Source organism: Charadrius vociferus, unplaced genomic scaffold (assembly GCF_000708025.1).
Source record: "Charadrius vociferus isolate BGI_N301 unplaced genomic scaffold, ASM70802v2 scaffold262, whole genome shotgun sequence".
Taxonomy (NCBI): domain Eukaryota; kingdom Metazoa; phylum Chordata; class Aves; order Charadriiformes; family Charadriidae; genus Charadrius; species Charadrius vociferus.
In genome coordinates, this window is record NW_009647218.1 from 3,834,198 (window position 1) to 3,847,933 (window position 13,736).

The 13,736-nt window shown below is 37.8% G+C and overlaps 1 protein-coding gene across 1 annotated transcript in view; it reads right to left on the reverse strand.

The window, feature by feature from the left end:
• Nucleotides 1-8,026: 8,026 nt before the first annotated feature.
• Nucleotides 8,027-13,736, reverse strand: part of AHR (aryl hydrocarbon receptor) — a 56,702-nt gene continuing 50,992 nt past the window's right edge. The window contains 2 exon segments of the mRNA XM_009879566.1: nt 8,027-8,993; nt 12,999-13,736. The exon segment at nt 12,999-13,736 is cut by the window's right edge and continues 35 nt beyond it. Coding sequence (XP_009877868.1) covers nt 8,838-8,993; nt 12,999-13,736 — 894 coding nt within the window. The 3' untranslated portion in view covers nt 8,027-8,837.

Here is a 13,736-nt window from a genome sequence, read left to right on the forward strand (position 1 = left end):
CGTGCTATTTTTAAAGTAGTGTTTCTCAAATTTTGGGTTACAACTAGGAAGTTATAAAAGGCTTCAAAGAGGTGATGGGTGGAAGAAGTTCTGTTCCTCTGACATGGGGAGTGACGAGGGAACATGAGTGGGCTGTAATACCTGACTGGGTATGTTTATCTTAGCCGGACAATTGCTACCTACCTCTCACCGCTGGCAGCGGCTTGGTTCCTCCCGGGCAGAAGAATTGACTCAGGGCTGCATGAAGACTGACAGGCCAAAAAGTTGAGAAAGATTGCTTTGAGGGAAGACATGACTCAGAAGCGACTGGCAATGAGAGCACTGAACCATTGCCTTGAGTCTGGCACTGGGGCGCGGTCTCTGTTCCCAGCACACAGAGGGTAGAGGAGGAACGGTGATGGCAAGGGACAGACCCAAGACAGGTATCCTAGTTGCCAACTCTGCTATAAGACTGTTGATCAAGAACTAAAAATAAAGAATTGGTCTCTCTGCTAAAGGTGAATAAAGGACTATTATGCAAAAATTCCCTGTATACTGCAAAGTAGGAAAAGCTGTTTAAACCAACACACATAAACATGTATGTTGTCTGTTTTTTTCAGTGTTACCTGCTCTGAGTTGCCGTAGCAGGAACCAGTCACCAAAGTGCCACAGTAAAGAGAGAGGCTGGCAGAGCGCGGCAGAGTGACCAGCGAGAAGTTGCAAAGAACAGTAGCAAAGAAGTGTGGCAAAGCTACAAAAAGCAGGTAACACAAGCAACTTAGCAGCTATTCCAATTGGGTTGTGTTAACCAACAGGTTTTATCAATTGAGGGCTGCTACTTAAGTGATACTGCAAAGTGGACAAGAGTTGACCCAACAGTTGCCACATCAGAGGAAAACACACTCTAAAATAGTTTGGTATTTGCTTTAGGCATTAGGTGTTATAAATCATCCTGTTTACCCAACTTGTTGGAATTTTCTTCCCCCCTTAAATAACAACTGTTAAGTGATCTGTGTTTGCAAGCAGGGAAGTCAGCTCATTTTGAGGATTAAGTAATTCAGAGCAGTTCTTCCAAGTTCCTGGGTGGGAACTGAACTGGTGTGTTTGTTGCGATGCTCTACATTTGAATGCAGTCCTTCCTGCTGCCAGCCAAGCCCTGGCAGAAGGATTGTACTAGAACTACCAGCCTATTGCATAAAAAGGGAGTCATGAATCTCTCCACAATTGTCTCAGACAATTCTGGTCTGGGAGCTTACAGTCAGCTCTGGGTTCTGTGGTGTGTGTGGCACTGAGCAACATGGTTCAGTCCGCTTACCTGTAAAGGGGTTAAAGAGCCTTGGCAGCAATTCTGAGCCGTATCTTCCTTTGTGTGTTCTGTTAGCTTCTTCAGCTGCTGTGCAGCATCGCAGCAGAAGTCTGGCTACCTTGTTCTCTGAGGAAACAAGCAACTTCTCCAGCCATAAGGCAACTGTTCTTGCGATGCAGATTCCCATGTAAACTCCGTGTCTGCCTTTGCCATGTGGGAGCAACCTACCAAAGTGATTAGAGCAGATATTCATACTATACTTTGGCTCTTTCTGCAGAAGCTACTCAGTTGTCTTCATTAGGAAGCAGCAGAGGCTACAACAAACATTGATAGCATCTAAACGATAAACTAAAACTAGTCTTTTAGCATCTATTGGAGCAGATTTTATACAAGGTTTACGTGACTCTTGAGAGCAGGTAGGCAAGCATGCCTATTAATACACAAATACCCTACTTTAAAAAATAAATAAAAGCACTGAAATTTGTTCCAGTAGGGCATCCACTCAGATCTGGGTCTTTTGCCACGTTTCACTTTTGCCCAAATTTTATCATTAGAGAGAAACTGACACGCTGACTTCAAAGCACTTTGAACTTCCACAAATTTTGAAGTCACAGCTGAATCAGAAAATGTCTCATTCTCATCTTTAGCAAGAAACACTTTAAATGCTGGTTTTAGATGTTTACAACACAAGGAGGGAATGGAACCAACTTGATGAATGTGACTTCACACAGCTATATCTGAGGGGAAAAGCACAACTTTAGAAGCATGTTAATGAGGTTTATTTATGTATCTATAACTCATCATTTCCATACTTCTGCTGCTTAACAATAATATTCTTGGCCTGAAGCTTCTGCTGTTGTTGTTTTACCTAGCAATATTAAAATTGAAGCATTAAGTTAGCAAATCTTTTCCTTGCCTGAGAATTTTTTATTTATTTTATTAAGAACTATTGAGGGACTGAAAGTAGGCTTGAGCCATAAAGCTAAGCACATAAAAGTTTATGTCCAGATTGTAAGTCTAGGTCTGAAGTTTAACGCAGATCCTTCTTTATTTTGAATGAGGTGTCACAGGCTCTTTTTAGCCTTTCAAGGCTTGATTAGATGCCAGTGTAATTAAAACATTCTTTGGCAGAGGATCACGTGCCTTCATGATCACAGGCTGCTCTGTGTGCGTGCACATGCACATGCACATTAGACAGCGATGCTACCACCACCCACCACGGACTCACAAATGCTATTCCATTTTGTCCAGTAATTTTAGGAACTTCTGCAAGCAAAGGACTGTTCTGTTTTTCATACTGACTGGTACTACTGTGAAGCCCTAACCAGCTCTTAGCATTGTATTTGAAGCTGTACGGGTAGAAAGTCGTTCTCCTCTTCTCTACATTTATTACTTGGAAGAACAATTTGTAGCTTCTGTAGAAAAACATCTCAGAGCCATTGGTGATTATAATGTTGAAGAGAACGTGGAAAATATGTGCTTTAGAAACCATATATGGTGCCATGGACAGCTAAAATCGAAGGGAATGACCTCTCTGATAAGACCAGCTGTAGCACATTTCAACTACGGAGATCCTTCATCTACTGCAGATGCAAAACAAAGTACGAAGGTCAGGCCAGGTTTGTGGGTTGGTTGTTTTTTTTTTCTTTTGAGGCTTTTACATGTAAACCTCCATCCAGAATTGACGATACTTCTCCCCTCAAGAGAATGAAAAAGATGCTAGTGAATAGCAGAATGAGTGCCCTAATTGCTGGGCCACAGACTGCCCTGGGCACCGAGCACCTCCTACTCAAGAATTCAGTTGTCCTAAGTGCATCTCCTAGCTCCTAGAATAAAGGATACTCCCCTTATGCTCTGACTCTCTCAGTTATTCATGAACTATTTCTTCCAAGTGGAAAAATTTAAGAGGAGAGTTTGTTTCATTTCAGGATATCCTATGCACCACTTTAGAGACCTTGAATTCATTCACATCCTAACTCCAAACAAGGTAGAGAATGGAGCTAACTGGTGCGTTTTGCTTGCCCATCAGTTCATTTTGACAGAAGACTTTCTGGCTGCATTCTGTTGGACAAATTTTTTCAGTATGTTCTGAAACCACGTACTGGTTTGGGCCCCACAGGGATGACAGAAACCTGCTATGCAACTTCTCAGTGGCTTGGTAGCCAAGTAGCTCAGTGTTGCCAGGATCTGAGCGGTTATGGAAGAATCAAGGCAGCTGGCAGCTGAGCAAAGACTCTGAAGGTTTAAATTTTATGTTTCAAAAAGTATGGATGATGATTCAGAAAGCAGAAAAGAATACAAATACCCTCAGACATCTTTCAAGTACATTAAAGGTGCAACCAACCATCCTTTCACTCCCCATACTTCCCTCTCAAAACTTCATTGACTAGTGTCACAAAGTAAATTCCATAGTTGCTTCTAATTTAGGTCTTTCTTTGATTAGCAAGGAGCCAAGTTCCTCTAGCTCATATCACCTACCAACAGATGCCCACTATTCAATGTTGAGGGAAGTCTTTATGTCCATAGTCAGTAAAAAGTGGAAAATTTGATCAATTTTTTTCTTTTCCCCTGTCATTCTGTAAATACAGGAGGAATCGTTACATTGAATATTGTTATTATTATTACTATGCAGTATGAAGGACTGCAATTAGTCGCAACATCCCTCAGACTTCATCTTCTGTTTTTATGGGGTTTTTTGTAATGAAACTTCTCCAAGTTATATTTTTATGAATTTTAGACATCCAGACAGTTATGATCACACAGAAGCTTCAAAACAGTGTAAAAAAAAAATAATAATCTGTTGAAGTTATTACTTTCTGAATATTGTTTATATTTTTATTTGCAGCCAGGTGGATTCAAGAAAAGATAAAAGCCTGTTGGCTTCAGCATAAATTATGAAAACCACAGTAACTCTAATGTTGAGGAACTTCTTCCTTTCTCAAAGACTACTTTGGAAACTAAATTGTTTATAGCTTTAACGCTAATAACATTCCCTGCTGGACCTTGACTAAAAAGGTTAGAAGAAACCTCATTATCCCATAGACTGATCACATCTTCGAATTCACATCTTTGGTGGAATCGTTGAAAATTTTGCACTTAGCTGCTGATGCCTTACTATTATGGTCCTCTACTTGTCAGAAGGATCAGCTTCAAGAGGTAAGGGGATTTATAAAATGTAGGTTCACCACAAAAATCAATGCATCAGAACCTGCTTGAGAGAAAGAATGGATGTTTTTCAGGAGAGCTGTTTCAGAGTCCCTGGTAAGCAATCAAAGTGAATATTGCTCACTGGAGGTAACAGAAATGAAAGGGTGAAAAGTGGACAGTGGCCCATGCTGGAAATCATTAAATATACAGATTATGGAGAGTATACGATGGGTGGAATTTCATTATTATTTTTAGATGGCAACTTGTACTCTGGATGTCTAAAGCTGTTTTGGTCTAGCGTTACTTACTTAGCACTAGAAGTGTCAGCTTGCAGGGAAGGGTGCCTAGGCAGAGAGGGAAGAAGGCAGGAAGATAATTTGTCAACTTAATCAATGGACAGAATAAAAATATTAAAAGTAGAATCAGGCTCTTATTCTAGATAGTAACTTTAACCTAACTTAATAAGGCAGTTCTCAGGCAAACAACATCACCTGAGAATAAAACAGCTCTCAGTTTAAGTGTGTGAGTGGGAAATGTGGTTCCTCGCTAGGAAAATGCATCTCCAAAAGAGCAGTTTGGGAAAGCCTCCCTCTGACAGAACCTTGAGCAAGATGACGAATGCCATCAACAAACTGCTTGAGCTCACGATGCAGTCAGTGGACTACTGAAGGTTAGGTACCACCAGGGTTGTTATCTTCCAAGTTAAATTAGAAATAGAAGTGGAATTCCAGAAATCATAAAGAAAATGGCTTAGTCCAGAAGAAAGTATCTCCCTCCTTCAAAGAAAACTGGACAGTGAGGTCTTACACTTCTGGGAACAAGTTGATATGTGGCTTGAAGACATCCTCTTAACAAATGCAACAGACTACAAAAAAGGACAGCCTGCGTTGCTTATATTATTGCCTGATTATTTCCAGACATTACTTAATAGATTTGCAGCCTTGTTGAATTACTCTTCTGTCTTAGCTTGTCTTTTTGTGCTATGCAAGAAGAGTAAACATGAGGACCTATGTACAGAGTTCATAGCCTAGTACTGACTCTGGGTAAGACATGTCTTACTACACTACAAGATAATAGTGTAGCTGAAACCAATCAAATCCTTGTCCGTCATGTCACTAAACCAAAGAACTATTGTAAGTTTGGCAAACTGCATAGGGGATTACAGTGAAACATTTGACTCAGCATTACAACTGATTTTAAAAGATTACCATGCAAAGCCAATACAGCACACAGGAAACAGTAATATCAGTAATTAGAAATAAACTTAAAATCCCTATTTATGAAATAGCAATAAACAGTAAATAGGTTACTGATGGCCAGCTACAAATCTCAAACGAGAATATGCTTCTTATTTTTAGCAGCATCAATGCAGAAATCTATTCCTGCCTCAGTATGGTTCAACTGTGAATTTACTGTTACTAAGCAACAAATATAGAAGCCTCTCAACAGCTAATTGCGGCTTACTATTTACAAAGTTTATTTATAAACTCATTTTCATGCAAGTATAAAATACTAATTCCATGGGCAAATACACATTTGTTCACCACTCTAAATTATATACATTGTATTTGCATCTAATATTCAGAGAAGTGCAAAGTCCACAGTGACGTAAATAACAACAGTTTTGTAAACTATTAGATGAACTCTCAAAAAGATATTAGTAACTGCATGATAACGTATCTTTTTGTATACTGCTGAAATCAAACAGTTTTGCAGTAAAAGAACATACATTTCAGCTACATTCAAGTGATTATTTTATTACCATATATTATGTCTTACAAACTTTACTGGAGATGAGCAAGAGCACTACAAAACCATACCTTAACGCAAGAGGTGTATTGCATGGTATGTGCAGGCATAGCAAAGGAGACAGAACTGGAAAGAAAAACAAGCTAAGAAAACTTGTACAAAAATGGACAGTAATACTGACTAACACGGGGTTATAATCTTACTTATAATAGACCTGAAGGGCTAATAGAGATCGAATATAGGAACATCTGTGCACTGTAGGTACAGTCTGGTGCAGATCAAGAGTGCGCTAATACAGTCAATGTTGTATGCATAAGATAATGCACAAAATACGCTGATATGCATATAAACAACTAATTTGTTTACAGTAAGAAGGGCAGCACAGTTGTAGTACTGCATCCTTGGCACTTAGTGATAGGACAACATGTATTTGGTTTAACTAAATTAATAAACAGGATACATACTGGTTTGGAAGATGTAAAACATACATTATCCCTTTGAACCTTCTGGTTTTATACCATTTTTCTCATTTTCAAGTTCAGATGCAAACGTGATACACTAGCTAGATATGGAAGACATTTCAGATATTGGGTTAAAATAAGACCTTCAATAAAAAAATGACAGACTCACATTAATTCAAATGATATTAATTAAATCTGTTACTGTTATCTTGTGCTGAAAACAAAATCTGAAATGTTGAAAAAAAAAAGTGACCTTATAATAAAACCCACAATGTCTTTATGGGCTTTTCCCAAATAGTAATTGTTTCCTTAATGTCCCTTTCATACATGGTAATTTCACTTTAAAGAAATGCTGACGTTATTAATCTGAAAAGTTGCAACTGAATTAGAAGTTTGGCCTAGCATATCATGCCACACAGAATGGAAAAAAATAGGCTCTACTTCAAAGAAAGCACATTTCAGCTATGAAAGGATTCCAATTTTAAGTGATTGTCCCTGTATCAAATAATATTAACAAGTGTCTGGAGGGAGCCAATTTACTTTTGCCTGTTTTAAACAAATTGGCTAAATTGCCATTTTATATTATATATAACAAATGTAGTAAAATTGTTCTTAACACATAATGATGTAACACTTTAAAATTAACTGGTTTAAAATATTTTACAAAGACATTTTATTATATATGAACTATACAACACACAAGAGTATGAAATATTTTGAACATATACACATTTCTGTATTTTTCACGTAGATTATTATTTTGCACCAAACATTGGTGTCTGCAATTCTAACAATCCTCTCAGATAAAACCAAAACAAAACCCCAGAATGTTTTGTGGATGTGTTGGGTTTTTTTCCTGAAAATAAAACCTACTGCAAGGAGAATTTCTCTAATGACTTTTTTTCTTTTCCCAGTTTCATATTTTGCACAAAGCTCTTCAAACGGATCAACATACATAAAAAAAATAACCTCTCTGTACTTTCCAGTGCAATTTGCTAGGGATAAACCAAAACTGACCTTTCCCCACTACGAACATTGGAAACTGCAGTCAAAGTAAACATCAATAGCAATCACTATTGAGACTCCTTTCCCCCTTATTTAAAATGCAATCCTTTTCGATATCCATTTTAATGAAAGTATTTGCATAGAGCAGCCTTGTATTATTTCTAAAGAACATTATGAGCATTTTAACACAAGATAAGGCACATGTTTTTCAGCATTAATAATCTGAAACTAATCCTGAGGATCTGCTCCTCCCTCTCAGCAAAATCTGCTTTTTTAATATACCCTGTATTACCTGAAGAAAGCAGAAAAGCAGAATAGAATAAACCAAAACTCCTTAGCTGAACTAAACTCAGAACATTAATAATTCCTGATAATAGTGTAACAAATCCACAGATAAAGAATTAAGTCATTCTCTAAACAAATTACCTTTAGGGAAAAAAAAAAAGGATACAGCCAGTAGCACTGTAGATGTTAGATAAAATTCACAGAATATGGATGACATTTATAGTGAGTTTTGCTAAAATAAGCTCCCATCAGAAACAAGGTAGCTAACTTGTGAGGCACTTAAGGTTGACAAGAAAAGGAGGAATGCAAGGGGTCTGCTTCATAGAAAACCTGAAGTTGCATATCATATCCTTGTATTAAGCCATCTATTAAAGTGCTAGAAATGGAGACTTAAAACAAAAGGATTTAAATATAAAATAAGTGATTAAAGAGCTTAGTATGCATTAAAATTAAGTGCTTTTGAGTTTCATGAATTTAGAGCTTTTTAATAGCTTTTAAAAAATAAAGTCTGGAAATAATCCACATGTGAAGTCATCTTCCTTGTGCCATTGATGCTATTTGTAAAGTGCCCAATTATTTTTCTAAGCAACAAAACCATTTGCCTTATCTTATGTTGTACAGCATGACATAGTCTGTAGTACATATGCAATCCACACTGCAATGACACAGTCAATCTGATGGAAAACAGCACATGCACACTTTTATTCAGAAGTTTTAATTCCACCTGTCCCTTTAAAAAGCCAGGTCTTGGATTACATATCCACCAGTATATAGTGCAACCAACCTCATATTCTCAAAATGTAATTTAGCTGTTAAAGTCTGATGCTCAAAGATAGACATATCAAGGTTTTTCTCAGAGCAGCCTGACACCCAGACAAAATCACAGATGGAGCTCTAGATCTGAATCACATAAATCCACTAGATGCCAAATCTGAGAAGGATCTGGGTTCTGTCGGATGATGAAGAGGCTGAAGATGTGTGGCAGTCTGTGCATTACTGATCACATCTAACTGAGAGGGATATGCTTCATTTACATTTCCTCCATTGAAACCGTTTTGGAACTGGCAGGAAAAAAGACAATGTAAATGGTTAGCATGGGAAACTGATTTATTTATAAGTTTTTAAAAATCCTCCTAAAGACACAGATTGGATGAAATAATCTTAAAATATAATGGAAAACTTTAAAACTTTTTTTTTTTTTAAATGATGAAATGTTAATTTGCATTAAACATAGCATCTGAATCATCATTGAAACCTACCTATGTTGAAGTCAGTGGGAATCCTAGTTCTGGCTAAGAAAAGAAACATCACTTATCTAAAGCGTAATATAGTTTCCATTTGTAGAAAGCACAGTCTGACTGCACACTCCTAATTTCCACATCCAGCTGTTACGTTTTAAAGGCAACCTATTTACATATTTTCATGTCTGCAATGGGTTCCAGACTTTGCAGCTCTTCCAGGAATGCACATGCAGTCCTGTTCGTATGCTGAAGTGTACCGCATTCAGTCCACAGGCTGAGCTGTTGTAGGGTGAGCTTTTTTGACAAACGGTCTTCATATTGACAATGCCAAGTAAGAGCAATGAATGGCTTTCATCAGTCTTGACATAATTGTTCATAGGATTATTTTAATCATCTGATGTAATGCTTCCTGTCGTGCTATGGAAAAGTCACTTTATCTACAAAATACTCCATTCAGTCATGCAGAGAAAATACAACAAAATATTTTAAACATTTTCATCATGTCTTCAGGAGTAGCTTATATTGTAAGTACTCATTCATTCAAGATTTGTCCGTAAAAACATATGATATACATTCATTCATCTACCAAAATATCCTCGGTTTTGGAAATTTTTTTTCCTTCTATGCAAACTTTGAAATTTGACTAATTGTGCACAGTTCTTCTAAGTTTTAACAACAAGATTATAGCCATGTGAATTACGTTTTTAATCAAAGTTGCCATACTTCTAAGACAGCTACAATAACATAAACTGGGATTACTTCTGACAGAAGCAGATTATTTCAATATTCTTCATTAACAAGATGAGCACATTCATTAAAATTTCTAAGTTCTCAACACAGAATCCAGTAATTAGCAAGGTTTTTCCTCTTTAATAAAGGAATACCGACCTTAAACAAGCAATCACATTATCTAAGGCCTTTCTGCCCTTCTCCGTCACTGAAAGTGTTTTTAGACTACATTGGCTCTGATCCTACTGCAATTACAAGTTAGGCAGCAGGTCAAGGCAGATGACTACAACAGACCCTTCTGGCTTTCTAATCCCCCAGTCTTTTCATGTAGAAATCGATGGGAGTTAGAAGGCTGAGGAAAGCATAGCAATCATGGCTTGCGTAGCGAAGTCTGTCCTCTCTCCAGACTCCAACTGCTGATAGGGATGCCAGTGGGCTGAATCCAGCCACAAAGACTGCCCTACTTTGGTTTGGCTGTGTGAACGTAGGCTCAGACAGTAGTATCCTATCTGCTTAGTCGCATCCTTACTAAAGATACCAATTAGCAATAAAAATCAAACCTTAAGTTTATTATCATAAGCAGTGATATATTCTCCCTATTTACAATAAAGAACTGTCTATTATTTGCCATCATGGCTTTGGCACAGGTGATATTTTACAAGATTCCTTCAAGTGCAGCAGCTATATTTCTGATTTATTAGTTCCAAAGGGTTCACATATTTTCAAGTTCTTAACTCTGATACAAGACTAAATACAGTCTCTGTTATATAAACATATATAAATATAGGGTCACCTCTCTCTGGAGCAATGACATTTCTAGGCTACAAAAATGTTTCTACACTAAAACATTTCTTTTTGGATTACATAGAGCCTTACTTTGCCCTCAATCTATAAAAATGTTTATTGGCAGATGTGACTAGAGGTCAAAACTGGGTACAGTCTGATACAAGAGATGTTGGTGGGTTTTTTTTCCACGTGAACAGCACATAGCAGTATGGGCTGCAAAAGTCAATGCTATTTGGTTTAGGAACAAGCAGTCTCTTCCCAGTCCCCTATGCGCTCCATTGGCATACATAAGTTTTGGACCCCCAAGGACTTGGAGAGAACTATCAGCTATCTACGATCACTCTTTTACAAAAGGGACTGGGGGAATAATCCTTCCTTATCTCATCAAGAAGGGGGCTCCTCTTTTAAGCTCATTTGGACAAATGTTCAACAGTTCTCTTCTGAGGTAAACAGAAGCCAACATGCACAGGGGCAACTAATGTCAGTTCTGCACAAGGCTTCTGCTTATGCAACGCAGCATGGGTGTACCGTAGCAAGAGGGGCTGAATTTCCCTCTGAACAACTTAAGTAAAGATAACTTTTTTACAAAGTGGCCTTTGTTCTTTTTTTTTTTTTATGACAAACAAGCTAAACACAATATTGTTATTGCAGCACAGCATTCTAGTAATATGAAGTAATAGACGCATTCATTTGTTGCACCCAGAGATGCTTAGTCATTAGTAACTAAACTTTTTACAGATAGATGAGAAGAAAAAGTAGGCAAGAAAACAACAAAGAGAGGGCGTAACAAAAACAATTAAGGCAGCATAACAGCAAAACAATCTACAAAATAAACGTATTTGAAACCAACCATTAAAAAGAAAGAAATGAAATTGCTTATGCGCTGGCAGTTCAAAAATGATGCACCCCATCAGTATAGCTTTTGTGAAAAGAACAATTCCATACTATTACAGGGATGAACTTGGATGACCCTGGAACTTCTTTGCAACCCTATTATCAAGCACTATGAAGGACTAATAACACTGACCATAGCCAGGCAACATACAGCCAAGCACTGTGCAAGCTCGTGCACTGCAGTTTGCCAAAGTCTCTTCGTGCTATTTCAGCCCTTGGGCACTCAGGCAGAAGCTATTCATCTTGCTGAACTGTCCTATATTTTAGATAAATTTCTGCAATTCTGCAATTATATTCTTTCCACTAGTGAAGCAGTTTTTAAAAGCATATTTTTTTTGTACTCGTATTAAGCATACCGAAAAAACTGGGTATATTCTACTTGCATTCCTCACCTCTGCCTTGTGTAGGTTATATGCCAGTTAATACTTTAATTCTGTAAATGCTTATGCATGTGCATAAGCATTTGTAGGATCAGTACTTTAGAACATTAACTTATTGAGGTTAAAAAAAAAAAAAAAGAATTGTGGCTCTATGCTTGAGCAGCATTAACAAAAATAAATGGTACAATTTAAAGTATTTCAACACAGGTTATTCAGAATCAGGAACTGCCTTGGTAATGGGATTTTTTTATTTCTAAGTTAATTTTACCTATGAAGAACTGTGCTTAAACTATAGTCTCTGCTACAGCCAGGCTCCTCTCTTCTATGGCTTTTATTGTGCATTCTCCTCAGCACAGTGTGAAAAAGATCCAAATTATCTATTGTGAACATAATTTTTTCCTGCTCTTTTATCTTCAGGAGACAATTTAGACAGCAGCTTGAGGAACAAGTTGACTCTCACTTATGGCAATATATAAAAATATTTTTGCAGTATCATCATGTGTAGAAATGCAACAGTACATAATATTTCATGCTATTTATGTGATATAATCTGATACCGTAAGCAATCCTAAAATCAAAGAATCTGATTAGCTAGAGAACACTTACATTTTAAAAACAAGGTATTTTTCCAGATTCTTACAACAAATTTCATGAAAATGAATGTGCCAGACTCACATCATTCCACTCTTCTAAAAAAGGGTATATATAAGTAAATTCCAAGCTTTTGACCAATCTGCTTTTCCTTTGCTCCTATCGGGAAAATTACAGGTAGGTACAACAAACTGTTTCACTCAGCTCTTGCTTTAATACTGCCAAAGTGAGCTACCAGGATGTGGATAAGCGTACATAAAAACTTCACCAAACACAGCTCTCTTCAATCTAATGAGCAAATAAAGCAAGGACATTCACACACTGCTAACCCATCGGTTTCAAACTCAGTGGTTCAATTATGACAAACTCTGCATCCCAGTAGCCACCCAAAACAATAAAAACACGATTCAAAATGCAAGCAATGGAGCAATGCTCTTTACCTTACCTTGTTCAACAACGTTTGTTGACTCGCCATCATAGGATCATATTGCATTTGATCCACGCAGCCGGGCTGTCCTTCTTGCGTGCACTGGTACATAGACACTGCGCCTGCGTAGCACGTTTGAGGAGTCAGCATAACCGACTCGGAGTTTATCCCACACTCATGATTTTCAGGGACTTGCTGCAAACAACCGAGAAAATCCTCCAAGTTGGAAGAAGCAGAATAGGTCGATCTGTCAAAACCTGCTACAGGGAAATCCATTTGGGCAAAATTAGAAAGCTGTGGCATCATGGCTGTGGGTTGCTTGTAAGGAATAAACTCTTGCCTACACGCATAAGGGGAAGTGTTTACTTCTGATTTGTAAGAGAACTCGGATGTAGTGGCATGCACGCCAGGGAATACGTATTGCTGGGGCTGCTGCTGCGAGCAGCTAAGAGGCATGCTGGTGCCAGAGCTCCAATTTGTGAACATCCCATTGACTTGCATATGTTTCATCTTTTGACAGAGCTGCTGCTGCTGTTCCACAAGATGTTTCTGGTGCTCATGAAGCTGATGTGGATCTAACTCTTGCTGTACCAAGCAACCTTCATTCTGGACCAGGGGCTGCTGCTGGTTACAGCCTGAATATAAGAAGTCAGATTTATTTAAGGAATCCTGAACATAAGTCAGGATTTCATCAGTTATGTCGATGTCCCCAATATCATCCACACCAGATAATTCAGTTTTTAAAAACTCCTCATC